Source organism: Mus musculus, chromosome 4 (assembly GCF_000001635.26).
Source record: "Mus musculus strain C57BL/6J chromosome 4, GRCm38.p6 C57BL/6J".
Lineage (NCBI taxonomy): Eukaryota > Metazoa > Chordata > Mammalia > Rodentia > Muridae > Mus > Mus musculus.
This window is the reverse complement of record NC_000070.6, coordinates 155,790,975-155,809,507: the sequence shown is the minus strand read 5'-3', so window position 1 is coordinate 155,809,507 and position 18,533 is coordinate 155,790,975. Positions and strand designations below refer to the sequence as shown.

The following is an 18,533-nucleotide window of genomic DNA, read 5'->3' as shown; positions in this document are numbered from 1 at the left end:
GAATTTGATGGAGGCATGGAAATTAGGTGTTTAAGAGATGGCAGTCTTTGGGTGAAGCAGGACCCCAAGAGGACAAGGGACAGACCTAACCTTATAACACTATATAACATTATAACATTATATTCTACAGGAGGAAGAAAGAGTCTACATCATACAGCATCATCAATAGAGCAGCTGAGGTGCTGCTGCTAACAAAGACTGTCCAGAATTCATTCCTTAACCTTACAGAGCAGTCTTGTGAAAAGGCCTAGCTACATAACATAAGTTTAAAAGTGCCCCCCAGCCCACTCTGAAGCTGGCCATCCTTTCAACTGAGACCAAGAGCATCATGTTTCTGATAATGAGACATATTCTTCTGATGTGTACCCAACTGGAAGCATGGAAAGAGAAGGAAAGCAGCTAGTGGCTCAACTGCTGATTCCCTGGGCCCATGCCACACACAAGGAAAAGACCAAAAGAGGTTAAATGTTTACAGTACTTAAGGCAGACCAGACAACTTGGAGGAGGGTTGATATAGGACCCCTACCTTAAAAGGAAAAGCAACATGAGAGCTGAAGCCTGCTACCCCCACTCAGCCTTTCCTGCCACAGGCAGCCAGTGATGGCAAGTCTATGGGCAGTAACAAGCTTTATATCCCTAAAGGGGGATTACTTGATGCCAGGAAATAACTCACAAGTTCAACACTGCAAAGGCTTTATTTATACAATCTTTACAGGACAGTTTGGGGCCGTGTCACTGAATAAAGACCTGTCGTCTCAGGCCTGTTGCTAAAATGTAAATAAATACAAATCAGACTTACTGGTGACAGTCCTTTTGGTCCTATCTTGTTTATAACAGTCTATAGCACTGCAGCCTTCAGTGGTACTGCACCACTCTGGAAAAGATACCTTCAGGCTCCTTTCCATCCCCCAAAGCTGCAGCAAATCCCTCCTGCTGCCTCCGCTTAGCCAATGCAGCCAAAGATTTAAACGTCTTTGGTTCATAGATGGCCAGGTCCACAAGAACTTTCCTGTTGAGCTCCACCTGGCACTGGAAAGACAAAGAACCACAGCCTATAATAAGCATCAGAAACCACTTGAGAACACTAGGTGTGGTGGTACATGCCTTTATTTCCAGCACCATAGAACCTGTAAGTTCCAGGCCTGCTAAAAAATACCCTGTTTCAAAAAGTAACAATAACCAACAAAAAGAAACTACTTCAATAGAATACAGCAGATGCTATGTTGGAACAGACAGGAGGATACAGCCACAAGACATCTACTGAGTCTAGAGTAGCCAGCCAACATTCTACTAGTGTGGAACACTTGGGAACTGTGGGAAAGGAACAGCAAGGACATCTTGCATGGAGAACATAGCAGGATTCTGTCGTATAGATGTGAGTGAGGACAAAGAAGGGAGCCACTAGAGGCTGTGGCATGAAAGAGCCAGCGGAGGCCCAGGTCCCATGGTTAGGGTCAATGGTCACCTGGACACTAAAACTTCTGGCCTGGGCTAACTATTTACTGTACTTTAGAGAAATATAAACTCATTAAGCTGTGATTCCTATCAAGTAAGACTACAGGGGTTGACAGATGCAGGTATTTCTGGCTCAGAAGAGAGAGGCTATAAGCCTGGGAGTGTAACTGAATGGCAGAAGTCATGTACAAGGTCGTGGGTTTTAACCCCAGCAATGATGATAAAAGTTAACAGGTGATTTCAGAAAGCAAGAAAAGAGAGGGGACATAATATTGCCTCAGGTCACCCAGACGACCCTTATAAAGCTCTAGAACAATGTCTGTGACGAGGTGGAAGTGGAATGCCTACCACTGGACTCTTTTAAAAGAAAAACCATGGGCAGCTAGAGAGACTGCTCAGCAGCTAAGAGCATGTACTCCTCTTCCAGAGGACTTAGGCTTACTCCCAGACCTACATGGCAGCTCACAACCATCTGTAACTTAGGGACCCAATGCCCTCTTCTGGCATCCAAGGATACCAGGCACAGATGTAACACACAGATACACACACAGGCAAAATAACCTCTGTACATAAAAATATAAACACGCAAACAAACAAAAACCCCCTCAAGATGGGCAGTGGTGGCGCATGCCTTTAATCCCAGCACTTGGGAGGCAGAGGCAGGTGGATTTCTGAGTTCGAGGCCTGCCTGGTCTACAGAGTGAGTTCCAGGACAGCCAGGGCTACACAGAGAAACCCTGTCTCAAAAAACAAAACAAAACAAAACAAAACAAAACAAAACAAAAAAACCCTCAGATTCAAATTCTAAAATTAAAATCAGTTTTTTACCTTTTCCCTTTCATACAGAGCATGTACCTTGGCAAGGGTATGGCATGCTCTGCTCACAGTATGCTAAACTATTAACAGGGCTTGTTGAAAGCAGGTTGCCAGAACGTAATCCAGACAAGTAGTTTAGGAAACAGCCCTAGGAGCACCAGTGTTTACCCCATGGACTACTACCAGGTTGGCTCACATCTGATGGCATGATTCTTTTACTTGCTCAGCACCTTGATAAGGCCTCAACTTACCTTAATTAAGTTGACAATGAATGCTGGGTACTTTAAGCCATGTTCCTGGGAGGCAGCTGTAATTCGATTAATCCAGAGCTAGAATTAAAACATTGAGATGTTTAGTACTGACTTACATTCTCTCTCTCTCTCTCTCTCTCTCTCTCTCTCTCTCTCTCTCTCTCTCTCTCTCTCTCTCTCTCTCTTCCTTCCTTCCTTCCTTTCTTCCTTTTTGAAGCTGGGCCTTACTATGCACCCCTGGCTGTCCAGGAACTCACTATGCAAACCAGGCTGGCCTCAAACACACAAAAATCTTCCTGCCTCTGCCTCTCTAGTGCTAAGAGTAAAGATCTGTACCACTTACACCTGACTCCAGGATGGTTTGATATTCATTTCCAAATGTTGTATCTGTATCTTGTTTACAGCAAAGGTTCTGATTGCAATAAAACGTGCAAAGTAGAAAAAGATGTTTCTTCTCAGGAAATAAGCTTTTAGGAAAAACAACACCAAAGGTTGATATATTTCATACAGAGAAGCCCTACTATGAATCACAAGCAGGCAGCACTCCAGGAGTTACAGCCAGCCCAGGTTACATATTGAGACACTGTCTCAAAAAAGCAAAGCAGGCAACCAGTCTTAGTGGTACAATCCTCTAGTCCCAGCACTCAGGAGGCAGAAGAAGGCAGATCTCTGTGAGTTAGAGGTCAACTTGGTATACATAACAAGTTCCAGGATAGCCAAGAGATACACAGTTTAAGACCCTGTCTCAACAATGCAATGCAACACAACACAAAGCAAAACACAAAAGTAAAGCAAAAAGTTCCTTTATAAATGACAAGCAAACTAGGGTGATACTGCATGCCTGAAATTCTAGCACTTAGGAAGAAGGCCAAGTTTAAGGCCAGCCTGGTCTGCCCAGTAAGGTTCAGGGCAGGTAGGGCTATATAGTGAGATTCTATCTCAGAAGCAATCAAACAAACAAATAAATAAGACAGGCAGACAGGCAAAGCCAGGCCTGGTAGGGTAGCACTGTAACTCCATCCAGCCCCCAGTATAGCTGAGGCATGACCACAAGCCTGGGCAATAGCATGAGTTCAAGTCCAGCCTCAGAATTTTTTTTAAAGATTAATTTATTTTATGTATATAAGCCACCAAGTGGTTGCTGGAATTGAACTCAGGACCTCTGGAAGAGCAGTAATTTGCACTTAACCTCTGAGCCATCTCTCCAGCCCGAGCCTCACAACTTAAAAGTGTTCTGTGACATCTGATTTCCCTAAAGCTTGGAGGCCAGGCACCCTAGTAGCATGTTCAGGTCCTAATTAGAGTCCTCACCTCAAAAAACAAGAAACAAAAAAACAAAAACAAACAAACAAACAAACAAAAACAGGTGATGGCTAAGGAAGTACACTTCAAGTTGACCTCTGTACACCACACATGCATATAAAAATGGCTGGGGATATAACTCCGAAATTCATAGGCCACAGAGGTGGTTCATATTACTGTGCAATCCTGATGACCTGAGTGCGCTCAACATCTGGAACACAAAAAGCTGGATGCAGCAGCATACGCCTGCGGTCCTAGCACTCCTATGGCTGAGGCAGATCTTCACGGGCCAGGATGCTTAGAGTACAAAGTACAGCAGGAACAGCAAGGCAGATTCTGCCTCAACACGGTAGAAGGCAAAAACAAACTCCCGAAAACAACCCTCGAGCCTCCACATTTGAGCATATGCAGGAGTACATGCACACACAGAGTCCATGCCTAGCATGTTCAAGGCCCTAGGTCCATTCAGTCTCAGTAGTGCCTTCTTCTCAGTTAAAACAGACAAGGAAGTCAGCAAACTATTTGTATGTACCAGTAAGACAAAGGTTGAGATTCTGTGGCAGACACAGGAACTCAACTCTATGAAGGGAGAAAGGGTTCTTGGAGGATCTGGCTCGTTTGGATTAGTAGAGTCTGTGCTACACACTGACAAACACCTTAACATCTGTCTGGAGGGAATCAAAGTGGCCCTTGCCAGAAGAGGAGCAACTGTGGATTTCTTCAGTGCAACCCCAATGTGCCTCTGTTCTTACACATTAGATAGTAATAGGTTTGGGTTTTGCTTTGAGCTTTTTGGAGGGGTGGGGGGCTCTTTTAAGCATTCTTTACAAAGGTACTGTAGTCCCTAAAGCTCCTGTATTAGACTCTCTGGAAGTTTGTTAACACAAATTGTTGGGCTCTCCTTCTAGAGCCTAACTCAACACACTCAGAGTAGGTCCTTTAAAGAAAGTGTGCATTTTCTAAAAAAAAATCTCAGGGTGACCAGGACTGATCCAGGCCCTCATCAATGGCAGCAAATGTTCACTTCCCGTAAATGGATGCTCCCATGTGTTCACAACACTACTGGAAACTTTGGGCCTGAACAAATCACCAGGTCCCGAGGCAGGACCACTCTACTTCAAAGGCCCGTGCAGCTGAGAACAGAACAGAAACCCACAACAACACTGTCCACACAGTGAACACAACCATCATGCTGTACCCACATTCAGGTTAGGGAGTCCTGGGGTGGTTTGTTTGTTTGTTTGTTTGTTTTGTTTAATTTGTATATATTTGGATATGTCCTGTGAGGATGTGTGTGGGTGGGTGCACATGGAGACCAAAATGAGTCAAATCCCTTGGAGCTAGAAGTATAGACAGTTTTGAGTTGCTATAGAAGACCAGCATGTCCTCTATATCTATATCTGCTGAGCCTTTAGGGAACACGTTCTTACTGTCAAGGTCAGAAATGACATTTCTTATGGCCCTGTTGACTTAGCTCATAAGTACTTACAAGAACTATAACCCAGCGCACAAGTACAGCTTTCACAAATGACAAAACAAAACAAAACAAAACAAAACAAAACAAAAAACCACTTTTGCCCAAACATGTAAAGGGAATTCCTCGGGAATGAAAGTCAACATCCTGCGGCTACAGAAGGCTAAGCTCCGGGGGCATGGAGGGCTGAGCTCCCGAAGCCGGTTTGGAAGAGAGCCTAGCTCTAGGGAGATGAAGGACAAGCTGGGGGTTGGGGTCGGGCTTACGGTCCTCAGGTTCCGCTTCTTAAGTCTGCGGGCCTTCGTACACTTAACGAAGGCTCTGGTCACCGCCCTGACGGCCAGGCGGTAGCAGCGATTCTTCCTTCCCCGAAAATGCTGGATGAAGAAGAGGGGAGAAGGGTGTCGGGATGGCAGCGCGGCCCTCCACCCCCGCCCCACGCCTCGGGCCGCGACTCGCGCACTCACCTGAGCGTGTTTCAGCACCTCCTGAACCCGCCAATAGCGATCGGTGAGGCGGTTCCGCAGCCAGAGCCGCGTCGTGAGGAAGACCATGATGGGCTCCCGAAGCCCGACCGGCTGCCAGAAGCGCTTCCGGGTCAACGGTCAGACAGGCCAGCCCTGCCGGATGTGTGCGAGCACTGTCTTCCGGGGCGCCTCTAGACTCGCTCCCTCAGTTCCGTTGTGCCAGACCGTCCGCACGCGGGAGAATGGTTAGAGCATAAACTGGAGGAAGCCCCGCGGGCGGGGATGGCGAGCAGTCCCGGACGGAAATCAGATCTACAGAAACCGCCAAGGAACACTCGGTGGTCCGCTCTTCTGTGGGCATCAGTTGACCCTAAAGGAAAGTAAAAGAAATTGGGCTGGTGAGATGGCTCAGTGGGTAAGAGCACCCGACTGCTCTTCTAGAGTTCAAATCCCAGCAACCACATGGTGGCTCACAACCATCTGTAACAAGATCTGACGCCCAAATAAATAAATGAATGAATGAATAAATGAATAAATAAATAAGAATAGCCATGTGAACAGTATGTTTAAGAAAAGGAAAAGAAAGTAAAGGAAATTAAATCAAGTAAACCCATTCCAAAGACAGCTAGTCTGAGTCAAAGGCTCACATGAACAAAGGTATCTACTGTCCTGAAGATGTATCCTGGGGATGGAGCCCAACCTCCCGCAGGTACAGAGGCCAAGTTTCGGGGGGTGGAGGGCTGAGCTCCTGGAGCTGTGGGAGATACAAGCTCTACCGAGATGAAGGCGAAGCTGACAGTCGGAGTGGGACTCGCAGTCAACTCAGCAGAATTGGGGCTGGAGAGAGGGTTAAGAGCACTGACAGCTCTTCCGAAAGTCAAATCCCAGCAACCACGTGGTGGCTCACAACCATCCGTAGTTAGATCTGACGCCCTCTTCTGGAGAGTATGAAGACACCTACAATGTACTTAGATATAATAAATCTTTTTAAAAAAGAAAAAGAAAGAAAGAAAGAAAACAACAGCAGAATTTAGCTTATTCACCAGCTTTACTTGGAGTAAAGGTCTGAGTAAGAAGTTGGCTACCGCCGGGAGGTGGTGGCGAACGCCTTTAATCCCAGCACTTGGGAGGCAGAGGCAGGCAGATTTCTTGAGTTCGAGGGCAGCCTGGTCTACAAAGTGAGTTCCAGGACAGCCAGGGCTACACAGAGAAACCCTGTCTCGAAAAGCAAAAAAAAAAAAAAAAAAAAAAGTTGGCCACCAAGCCAGATGGTGGTGGCACATGCCTTCGATCCACTCAGGAGGCAGAGGGAGATGGATGTCTTGAGTTCAAGGCCAGCCTGGTCTACAGAATGAGTCCCAGAACAGTCAGGGCTACACAGAGAAACCCTGTCTCAAAAAACAACAAAGTAAAACATTTGTCTGTCAGGTCCCAGATGAGGAAGTAGACATGGACTCTCATCCCCAACCAAGAAGCTATCTCCAATTGCCAGCTGCTCCTAAAAGAAAAATTAGTTTTTCCTTGAGGGAAAGTCTTACACAGGGAGTCTTACATAGTATACTACAAACCACACCTTAAGGGCAGGCCCCAGGTCCAGATGGCCAACAGAAAACAAATTCAAAGGTATTTTGGGAGATTTTTTTTGGGGGGGTCTCATATTGTTTTGTTTGGGAATTTTTTTTAACTTTACTGTTCGTTTGCTTATATTATTGATGATGATAGGTTATTTCTTCACAGGTGAAATGAGCCAATTCAAGTCAGATTAGAACATTTAAAGGTAGGTTTGGCCCAAAGGATTGAGAGAGGAGGATTGGCCAAAATGTCTGGCTTACATAGGGAGGAGCCTTTGGTGGAAGGGCAGCTCAGTCCCTGGGCTGGAAAGTTTAAGGTTGGGGGCAGAGTGTCCTTGCCAGGTAGGAACTGAGGGATGCTGGGAGAACCTGCAAGCCAGGTCTGCTTTGATATGTAAAATATGTACCTGAGTTCCCTGTCCCAGGATCTGAAACTAAACAATTATGGTTTCTGAATTTGAGTTTTTATGTCTTTGAGTGTTTCTCATGTTCTTTTGTAGGTTCTTGTTTTTTCTTTTTTTTTTTCAATAATTTATTTTTGTATTCACTTTACATCCAATTGCAGCACCCCCTTCTCCCAGTCCCACCCTTACAAATCCCTCCCACTCTCACCCACTCCCCTTCTCCTCAGAGAAAGGAGAGCCCCCCCCCTTGGGTACCACCCCACCCTAGGACATCTAGTCCCAACAGGACTAGGCACATCCTCTCCCTCTGAAGCCCAACCACACAGTCCAAGTAAGAATGCCAACAGGGGGGCTGGAGAGATGGCTCAGTGGTTAAGAGCGCCGACTGCTCTTCTGAAGGTCCCGAGTTCAAATCCCAGCAACCACATGGTGGCTCACAACCATCCATAAAGAAATCTGATGCCCTCTTCTGGAGTGTCTGAAGACAGCTACAGTGTACTTACATATAATAAATAAAAAAAAAAAAAAATAGAATGCCAACAGGAGCTGGGTGTGGTGGTTTACGCCTTTAATCCCAGCACTCAGGAGGCAGAGGCAGACAGATTTCTGAGTTCGAGGCCAGCCTGGTCTACAAAGTGAGTTCCAGGACAGCCAGGGCTATACGGAGAAACCCTGTCTCGAAAAAAAAAATATTAAACTGCATAAAGTAGAATTTAGCTAGCTAACAGAGTGTTCAAGGATGAGTAGCATACTAACCAGAGATTATAGAAACTGTAGAAAGGAAAAAAAATTGTACTTCTAACATAATTAAAATAATTAAACTGGGACTGGAGATATGGTGCAGCAGTTAAAGAGCACTTGTTCTTGCAGAAGACACATGTTCAATTACCAGCACCCACATGGTGGCTCGTAACCATCCACAGCTCCAGTTCCAAGGATCCAACACCCTCTTCCAGTCTCCAGGGCCCTGTATACAAATGGTGAACAGCCATACACCCACACACAAAATAATTTTTTTGAAAAATATTAACTTAACTGTAGTGAGAATTCTGGGATTTTGTGTATCTGTGGGCTTTTCTACCTGCATCCAAGTTCCCCGAAATGATGACTCTGAAACTCTTACATATGAATAAGTGCCTAGGCTATTACTTTGGCTCCTTTCCACTGCCTCATAACTCAATTATCCCATTTAACTAATCTAGGTCAGTTACCTTTGTGGCCAGTTACCTTTCCTTCAGCTTCATGAAACCATCTTCCTCGGAGTTCAGGGTGAATCCTCCCTGTGCCTGACTCTATCCCAGAATCCTATCTCTGTACCAGAACTTCCACCTCCCTAATTCTATTTCCTGCATAAACTGATGGGCCAACAGCATTTTACTGACAGGCAATGCTCCCATACATTGTACACGAGTTTCTCTGTACAATTTTGGTTTCTTTAAAAACAAAAAAATATTATATGAATGTGATTTTGTTTTAATCCCAGGTGTGGGGTTAAGGGGCCGCTTTGGACTGTCTGCAGCAGCTGATTTGCCTGGTGCTCTAGTAGAGGCATGATTTTGCCACCTGCAGATAGTTTCTGTAAATTCTGGGAACTTTTTGTTTTGTTTTGTTTTTTGTTTTTTGTTTTTTTGAGACAGGATTTCTCTGTGTTGCCCTGGCTGTCCTGGAACTCACTTTGTAGACCAGGCTGGCCTCGAATTCAGAAATCTGCCTGCCTCTGCCTCCTGAGTGTCTGGGAACTTTTCAGAGGGTATATAAGAGCTAGGGCCCCTAGAGGCAGGGTTGGTGGTGGTCACTGTGGTTTGTTAGTAGTCATGCTCAAGAAACAAGAAAAAAAATAGATTCAGGTATCTCTCTCTCTCTTTCTCTCTCTCTCTCTCTCTACTTCTTTCTCTCCTATCTAATGATAGAGGGTAAAACCAGGGGGGATTAAAGGGTGGGAAAAAGAAGAACCTGCAAAGAAGCAAAGGTCAGCTATGGTGGCACACGCCTTTAATCCCAGGGCTTGGGCAGCAGAAGCAAGTGGATCTCCAAGTTCCAGGCCAGCCTGGTCTACAGGATGGGTTCCAGGACAGCTAAGGTTGTTTTGAAAAACCCAAAACCAAAGGAGGAAAAGGGCTTTATTGCAAATATGTTTCCGTTAAGATTTGTTCACTAGCAGGTTTGGAGAGATGAATCCACGTAGTCAAGAGTACTTTCTGCTCTTCCAGAGGATCTAGGTTTGCCAGGGGCCAGTCCCAGCGATGGGTTTTTCTTTCTTGTTTCTTCTTGAGGCAGCAGAGGAAGAAGAGCATCTGCAGAGGGTAGACTTGGTCTTACGAGATATGGGGGTGGGGTATTTAAGGTTGCTGTATAATAAAAAGTTCACTTATCTAAGTCTAAGTTACTAGGCTACAGTATCTGATTAATTTATCTAAGTCTGAGTTACTATGCTATTGTAGCTGACCTGCCTTCTGTGTTTCTCTGAGGCCAGAGACTGCAGTCTCTGGCACTTAACGCCTCATCCTAAAACAGCAGGAGATTAAGTAAAGGATTAATTGCTAGAACCTTTTCCCTATTGTCTAGATGCCTCTTACTTGTTGGGCCAAGAGGAAGTTTAGAGCAATAAACTTCTATTGAACCAGGAGAAGAGGATAACATTCACAGAAGGAAAAACTTTTACATAAGCGAATATGTATAATCTCACATGAGTTCATATACAGATTCATACATGCTCATTTATTCATTTATACATTTCCAGTTGGGCCCTGCTTCCATGCATTCTCACAATTACATACTTATACACACACATGCATACGTTCTCACAATTACATACTTAAACACACATCCATACTTACATATGTATATGGAGCAAAAGACCAAGCACCAGTGCAGAATGAACTCACTCATTCTGGATGAAAAATGAGCTCCAATCTTTATTGCATAGAGAAAGAAAAGGCTTCAACCCTTTTAATGCTAAATGAATTAGACCCAAAAGCTTTGTTCCTTTTAATAAGACTAAGACTGCCTTGTCCTTACCATGGGACCTGTTCTGTCCCACTGTAAGGAGAAGCCTGCCTGCTCCTTCTGCTCTCTGCAGCATCTTCTTTTTTTCCTCTTTCCCTTTGCATTCTGCACATTGCTCTTAGTATTTTATGTTATCTATAGTTTATAAGTTATTCCACTCTGCATTCTCCTTCTAAGCTTACTCTCTCCTCCTGCTCTGATGTCACAATAATGCTCTAACTCTCAATGCCTTTTCTCAGGATGCTGTGCCTATACTTCTAAGTTCTTCTTGAGTTCAGTTCTGTCTAAAAAGTGTTCTGTCTAAAAATTTCTCCTCCGCTCAGCTCCTTTCTCAGCTCAATTTTTCTCAGCTCAGCCCTTCTCACCTCCATTCCTCTCACCTCATTTCTGGCTCTTCTCTTTTTCCTCAGCACTTAAACATCTTTCAGAAGACACGATCACATGTTAAAAGGTTCATCAAAAGTTCACATAGGGCCGGGCGTGGTGGTGGCGCACGCCTTTAATCCCAGCACTTGGGAGGCAGAGGCAGACAGATTTCTGAGTTCGAGGCCAGCCTGGTCTACAGAGTGAGTTCCAGAACAGCCAGGGCTACATAGAGAAACCCTGTCTCAAAAAAAAAAAAAAGTTCACATACAAAAATCAAATCATAAATTGAAATAGAAGTTTACAACAGAGATTGTTACATGCATATCCACTAGGAGTAATTATCTGGCTAAACATCCATCACCTGTCTCAGCTCCACAGGTTCACTGAAGGCTTAAAACCATAACTAAGTTATAAGTGAAGTTTTGTATAGATTAACCCAGTCAATATTTTATCTTCTGTCCTAGCACCTATAATAAGTCGTTAGTTCCTTTTTTATAACATTTGTTTAATTGTTTTACAACCTCTTAGAATGTGCTCTGAGTAGGAGAAAGTCTGGTTGCCATCTAAGAACAATTAATTGGTGACACTTGGGAGACTGGCAGAGTTCTCATTGAAGTTTGACTATCAGAAAAGAACCTAATAGCAGTCACTCTATACAAGAGCTTAATAATCACAGATATAATTTTAGGAATTCTTATAGGATCATCATTAAGACTTAAGTCATCTATTTGTCTTATAGCATAATTACAAGACAGTACATTTTCGTGGATCTGCAGAGATCTGCTCTAAAGGGGTGTGCTACTACTTAGTGATTGATATATATGTTTAATAATAACAGGAAAAGCATATTAATAGCACATATCTTTTCTAAAATGAATCCCTTACAGCCTTGCTTAATAAGGGCATACCTGCCCCACAGATTATATAATAATCCAAAGCAGGCCATTTCAGGATGATCACCTGCTAGTTATTAGCTTGTCCCATTATGGCTCCTGGCATAGGTTCAATTCCCAGCCCCCCACCCACATAACTGCTTACAACTGTCTTTAGTTAGCTCTAGTTCTAGTGAATTCAATGCCCTCTGACCTTAGCACTAACTATACAGACATACATACATGCAGGCAAAATACACATACACATAAAACGGTAAAATGAAAATAATTTTGTTAAAAATGAAGATTTGTTCACTGAGATTAGCAGCAATTGGTTGCTATTCCCATAACAAAATAAGACAGCCCTGACTCACAGCTGCCCATTCAGCCCATTCCCGTATCAAAGAGCATGGCTTTATGGGACAGTTCAAAGGGAGAGAACTGAATGAGGGCCATCATTAAGTCCTGGTTCTCTTATCCAGAAGATTATGATTCTGCTGGACAGGAATGATGACCTAGTTAACAATTGTCTGGGGAGAGAAGCCTAGTCGGTCTAGACATAACTGTGATAATAGTTTTACATTATAAATCTCTCTACTTGTCCAAACAACCAAACCTTGGAAGTTCTTGGAACTATATAAGCTGGCTGATTTATGCATTACCCAGAACAAGTCATATACTGTTATTAAAAAGGTTTTCCTTATTATCTCTAAGTGCTAGAGTAGTTTTTCATTGGGAAGACATATTAATTCCAAAATATCCAAAATCATATAAAAATGTTCTCTAGTGAAAAGGAGTCATGGTGGGAAAAGGTTAAGTAGGCTTGACCTTGTCTAGGGTCCATATGCAACTTTTGCCAGATGTCCTTTATAGCTGGGTGTGTGTGTGTGTGTGTGTGTGTGTGTGTGTGTGTGTATGTGTGTGTGAATTTTTTCTTGTCTTGATGTCTTTCATTACCATGGGATTCTTGAAGAGCCCAGTGCAACAACTGTAGTCTTTAATCTGAGTTTACCTATTCCCTCATGCTTAGAATCGAGTTGTTTTGTTCTTTTGAGACAGGGGTATACCGTTTTGACCTAATAGCGCAGAAATTATATTGTGTTCTCAGTATCTGGCACTAGAAATCTGTGAATCCAGTCAATTGTGGCAGCATCCGTCGTGTTAGTCTTTACCTCCTGATTAAGATACCATTAAAGTCTAGTGCATAACGCCCTCAGAAGAGGAAAGGAGACGGGGGTCCGTTAGAACATCACAAACCCAACAGTTCTGAAGCCGAGATAGAGCAAGAACAAGGTGTTGTGCTGGGTGGAAGTGAGCAGTTTCCATGACCTTACTAGTTATGGTGGGCAACTGGGTAACAGATGCTATCTTGAACAAGATGTTTAAGCAACACTTATCCATGGCCTTGGCATTTTGAGATGATGTAAATGTTCTGTCCCTCGTCAGATTCATGTTGACTAATTTGAATATTCATTGGTGATTTTCTGACTTTCTCATCCCTTCCACATTTGCTTGGCTTTCTACTTTAAGAAGAGCTTTTTGGGCTGGGTGTTGGAGCACACACCTTTAATCTCAGCGCTCAGGAGACAGAGGCAGACAGATCTCTATAAGTTGAAGGCCAGTTTGATCTACAAAGAGAGTTCCATAAAAGCCCTTCTAGAAAGAAAAAAAGAAAGAAAGAAAGAAAGAAAGAAAGAAAGAAAGAAAGAAAGAAAGAAAGAAAGAAAGGAAGGAAGGAAGGAAGGAAGGAAGGAAGGAAGGAAGGAAGGAAGGAAGAAAGAAAGAAAGAAAGAAAGAAAAGAAAGAAAGAAAGAAAGTTAGTTCCAAAGTGGGCACAGTGATTTACACCTGTATCTCTAGTGCTCTGGAGCCCAAGACAGAAAGTTTGCAATGGGTTCCTGCCAGCCTGATCTATAAAATAAAATTCTGTCTGGAAAAAAACAAAAAACAAAAAACCTTAAAGCCACCCTGGCATACAGAGCAAGTTGTAGGAGAGCCAGGACTACACAGAAAACCCTGTCTTGAAAAACAAAACAAAACAAAACAAATAAAAATAAAAGTGTGTACCACATCACTATGCCCAACTTCCTAAAGGTTTTCTCATAACAGAACAAAGAAAGGCATAAGTCAAGACACTTTTGAATACATTGGTGGAAATATCAAAAAGGCTTTTACGGCAAGATGGGGGAGCTCTCTCTCTTACAGGCCTCAGATGCTATGTGATGAAAGTTTTTGTTTTGGAGTTGGTGGAACCTTTATGCCTTTCCTATGTTCTCGTGAGTTCCCTGTAATAATGACTCTGCCTAATAACTGAATGTGAAATTAAAAGGTGTGTTTTAAAGCGGGGCGTGGTGGCGCACGCCTTTAATCCCAGCACTCAGGAGGCAGAGGCAGGCGGATTTCTGAGTTCGAGGCCAGCTTAGTCTACAAAGTGAGTGCCAGGACAGCCAGGGCTACACAGAGAAACCCTGTCTCAAAAAAAAAAAAAGTTTGTTTTACATGCCCCATCTGTAAAAAATTAAGTTTTTCCTCCTCCTGACTACCTAACTCCCAGAAATAACTATATATATATATATATATATATATATATATCCTAGGCCACCAGCATTGGCTTGTTTTGACTTGCTCTTAACTTATTATCCCTTTTAATCTAACCTGGCTTCAGCTACATGGTTGGTTTCCTCTCTTCATCCTCTTACATCTGTCTACTCAGCATTCTGGGGTGAATCTCTCCCTTGCCTCTTACTATTTCCCAGAGTCCTCTCTATCCACGCCGGATGTCTCGCCACCTATTTCCTGTCTCAGCTCATTGCCCATAGGCTTTTTTTTTCTAAGATGTATTTATTTATTTTATGTATATGAGTACACTGTAGCTGTACAGATGTTTGTGAGCCTTCATGTGGTTGTTGAGAATTGAATTTCTTTTTTTTTTTTAAGATTTATTTATTATATGTAAATACACTGTAGCTGTCTTCAGACACTCCAGAAGAGGGCATCAGATCTCATTATGGATGGTTGTGAGCCACCATGTGGTTGCTGGCATTTGAACTCAGGACTTTCAGAAGAGCAGTCAGTGCTCTTACCCGCTGAGCCATCTTGCCAGCCCGGCCATAAGCTTTTTTAGTGACAGGTGTTTCTTATAAGAGTTTCTCTCTACAAAGCTAGTGGACTACTAAGTTAATTCCAAAATGTTTCTATTATTCACAGGTTGTTAATTCTAACACAGAGGTGGGCAAGGAAGAGCTGGCTATTCAGGGGCTAAAGCTAGCTTGAGATAAAGTAAACTGGACCAGCCACGCTCCAACATTTCTAAATCATTGCAGTTCAGTCAGTCAGCCTTTGCAGATACACAACTTCTTTCTAGGAGTTCTCATTGACATTTGCATGCTAAGCAAGCATTTTACCAACTGAGCCATGTTTATAGACTGGACTGGAGTGAAACTATGAGCCAGAAGTCACTACTTTCAAGTATCTTATCACAGAGATAAGAAAAGAATCTAGTATGAAAGACAAATATAAACAGAAAATCTCCATGTACAGCAAGGGTAAGGGGGAGCCACCAGAGTTAACAGACAGAGCTTAGCCATGAGGTTTTCTGTTGCCAAGACTCAACCCCACCAGTATGCGGAGGAGGAGGCTGGAGCTGAGAAGTAATACTCCTCAGGACAGAGATCAAGCCACCTTCGACACCTTCTCTTTCTAAGAAGAGATGATCTTTCCACAGAAGGAGGAGTCAGGAGTTTCCTTGTCCTGTTATGGCCAAAAAAGCTTGGCCTGACAGAAGGAAGCTGAGGGCTGGTAGGGGCTGTGACTTTCAGTGAACCAGCAAGTTAACTGCACCAACAACAACAACCATGAATTTACTCCATAATTCAGGGACTAATGGGGGACGGGGGCTTTAATAATGTATCCTGGCTAACACCCAAAGAGACACCACCCCTGAACAGAAATTCTTTGCAGCTTATGTAGATTTTGAGCTATAACCTTTCATGTACACTGTAATCTGTAAATCTCATTTAGGTTCCAGCACCAACTTACATTTTACATAGTTTTGTTTGTTTGTTTGGGTGTTTTGGTTTTTTTTTGGTGGTGGTTTTTTTTTTGTTTTGTCTTTTGTTTTTTTTCGAGACAGGGTTTCTCTGTGTATCCCTGGCTGTCCTGGAACTCACTCTATAGACCAGGCTGGCCTCGAACTCAGAAATCCGCCCGCCTCTGCCTCCCGAGTGCTGGGATTAAAGGTGTGTGCCACCACGCCTGGCTAGCTCTACGCTTCTTATCTTTCTGTAGTTTCTAAAACGATTAGTTAGCACAGGAAATCAGGCCATGCCTGGGGCAGACACCCTATGGGATCTGGGCCGCTTCACCCCACTGTGTCCTCAAGGTGGAGTTGGCTCCTCGGCTCAGCAAAAGCTCCACAGTGGTGCTGTGGCCATTCTCCACAGCAAGGTGCAGAGGGGTCTTGTGGAGCCAGCCAGCAGCATTGATGTGTGCACCCCTGTCCAGGAGATGGCTGACAACTTCTACATGGCCGCCTCGAGCAGCATGGTGCAGAGGTGTGAGGCCCAGAGAGTCCTGAGCGTCTATTTCAATGCCCTTAGCCACTAGCAGCTGTGTAACTCGTAGATGCCCACCAGTGGCAGCCCTGTGGAGTGCAGAGCGGTTGTTTCTGTCCCTGATATTTGGGTCTGCCCCATGGTCCAGCAGGACCTCAATGTCCTGGAAAAGAAAAGGAAGAAGATGAGAGAAAGAGCCTATGACCTTGGCCCAGAGGGGTGAGGATCTGGGCCTGGTGTCTACCAGACCTCATCCCTATCGCCTCTTCTTCTTTTAGGAATGAATAGAATGGAATCTAAAGCAACCCCAGATTCTTAGATTAAATTCAACACTGTGCAAAGGGTGCTGTCCTCTGGTGCCCTCTGGGCCCCACTGTTTGTTTGTTGCCTGGCATGGTGGCCCATACCTTAAACCCCAGTACTCAGGAGGCAGAAGCTGGAGAACCTATGGGAATTCAGGAGCAATTTAGTCAATAGAGCTTCAAGTTAGCCAAGGCTACATAGAAAGATGCTGTCTCAGAAAACCTATCCATCCATCTATCTATCCATCTACCCATCCATCCACCTAATTCATTGTTATGGCCCACCAGAACAAAGCAAGATTGCCAGGAATGGGAGACCTCCCCAGGTGCCATTCAGTAGGGAGGTTACATAAGGAGGGCCGAGCTGGAAACAGGCTCATCTCCCAACCGCTCCAGCCTCCATCCGGTCCACCTGTCCCTCTCCTGTTCTGCGTCTTTCCACTTTGTCCCTCTCCTCCCCCAAGATCTTAGAGAAATGTAGGGGGTGAGGCCCTTTGGCTTCTGGCACAGTCATTGCAGATGAAGGCTGGACCTACTTGGTGGTGACCTAAGCCAGCTGCCAGGCCAAGTGCGGTGGCCCCCGTACTGTCCTGGGTGTCCACCTTTGCCCCCAGTGTCAGAAGAAGCTGCAACGATGACGTACTTCCAGCTATCGCTGATACCAGCAAGGCGCCATCCAGGTCTGCATTGCCTCCAGCAGACAGCAGCTCCAGCACCGCCAGTTGCCCACAAGCCGCTGCCCAGTGTGCTGCAGTCCAGCCTCTTACATCTTTCACATCAGAGCCTGAATCGGAAGCCACGGTGAAGCTTGTAACGAGTAGCGTGCGGCCCAGAGCGGCTGCCCCGTGCAGGGGCGTGAGGCCGGTTTGAGAGCATGCCGCTGCCGAGGCCCCACGTCGCAGCAATAGTTCTGCCACGTTTGAGTGCCCATGCCAGGCAGCCTCATGCAATGGTGTGCGCCCTGTGTGGTCAGGTGCACCTGCCAGAGCCCCACGCTGCAACAGCAGGCGAACCAGTGGTGCGTGCCCCCGCATCACAGCCAGGTGGAGTGGAGTCCTACCTGTGTGATCCCTGTGGGGTATGAAAGAAGTCATAATGCTGCCCAGACGTTCAGTCCCAGCCAGAGAAAGAGTCTAGGGCTAGTTAGTCATGAAGCTCACCTCTCCTCCACACTGGAGCCTTGTCTCAGCAGCTGCATCACCAGGCTAGGAGCACCCCACCACACTGCCTGGAACAGAGTACTCCAGCCCGGAGATGTAAGAGGTCGCTCTGTCTTGTCTGCTGGGGCCTCCTCCCAGACCAGCTTCATCCACCGTAGTTCCTGCTCCAGACTGCTGGAATCCATCTGGGGGAAAGTAGGGACCCGTGTCCACCCTAAGGCTCCTGGCTGGTTCACCTTACCAGGTGTCCCTTGTCACCATGTCACCACCCCAGCAGGAGGAAGGGCTGTGGCTCCCAATTATCTCCAGAGGGGGCTGGCACGTGAACTCTGTTTTCTGGTTGACTCTCGTTCTCTCTATTTTATTTCTAGTCTGACCTCATCCTGGGAGGCCAGTTTGGGTGGTGAGAGAGTGGGCAAAGGGCTTTTGCACCATGCAGAGGCCACCAGACACTGTTTACTTAGTAATCTGAAGGGAGTCTATGCCTGCCAGGTAGCACCCCTAGCCTGAGCACCTTGCTCCCTTGCTGACTAC

At 44.9% G+C, this 18,533-nt stretch overlaps 2 protein-coding genes across 5 annotated transcripts; both read right to left on the bottom strand.

Annotated features, from left to right (window-relative positions):
- Nucleotides 1–676: 676 nt before the first annotated feature.
- On the bottom strand, nt 677–6,630 carry Mrpl20 (mitochondrial ribosomal protein L20). The gene is made up of 5 exons (NM_025570.3): nt 6,413–6,630; nt 5,766–6,135; nt 5,565–5,675; nt 2,523–2,600; nt 677–1,029 (listed from the first exon to the last, which is right to left on the bottom strand). Exons 2-5 carry the CDS (start codon nt 5,850–5,852, stop codon nt 856–858), a joined length of 450 nt encoding a protein of 149 aa, NP_079846.1. The 5' UTR covers nt 5,853–6,135; nt 6,413–6,630; the 3' UTR covers nt 677–855.
- Nucleotides 6,631–9,831: 3,201 nt separating this feature from the next.
- Ankrd65 (ankyrin repeat domain 65) lies at nt 9,832–18,533 on the bottom strand. 4 transcript variants are annotated; one of them, XM_017320567.2, is made up of 4 exons: nt 18,000–18,533; nt 17,900–17,910; nt 17,376–17,623; nt 16,180–16,700 (listed from the first exon to the last, which is right to left on the bottom strand). In XM_017320567.2, the coding sequence occupies exons 1-4, from the start codon at nt 18,182–18,184 to the stop codon at nt 16,326–16,328; spliced, it is 819 nt and encodes a 272-aa protein (XP_017176056.1). In that variant the 5' UTR covers nt 18,185–18,533; the 3' UTR covers nt 16,180–16,325. The 4 variants fall into 4 exon arrangements, with proteins under 4 accessions (XP_017176057.1, XP_017176056.1, NP_001357751.1 ...); XM_017320568.2 differs by lacking the exon at nt 16,180–16,700 and adding an exon at nt 9,832–10,034 and having other exon boundaries at nt 17,483–17,910; NM_001370822.1 differs by having other exon boundaries at nt 17,376–17,910; nt 18,000–18,336.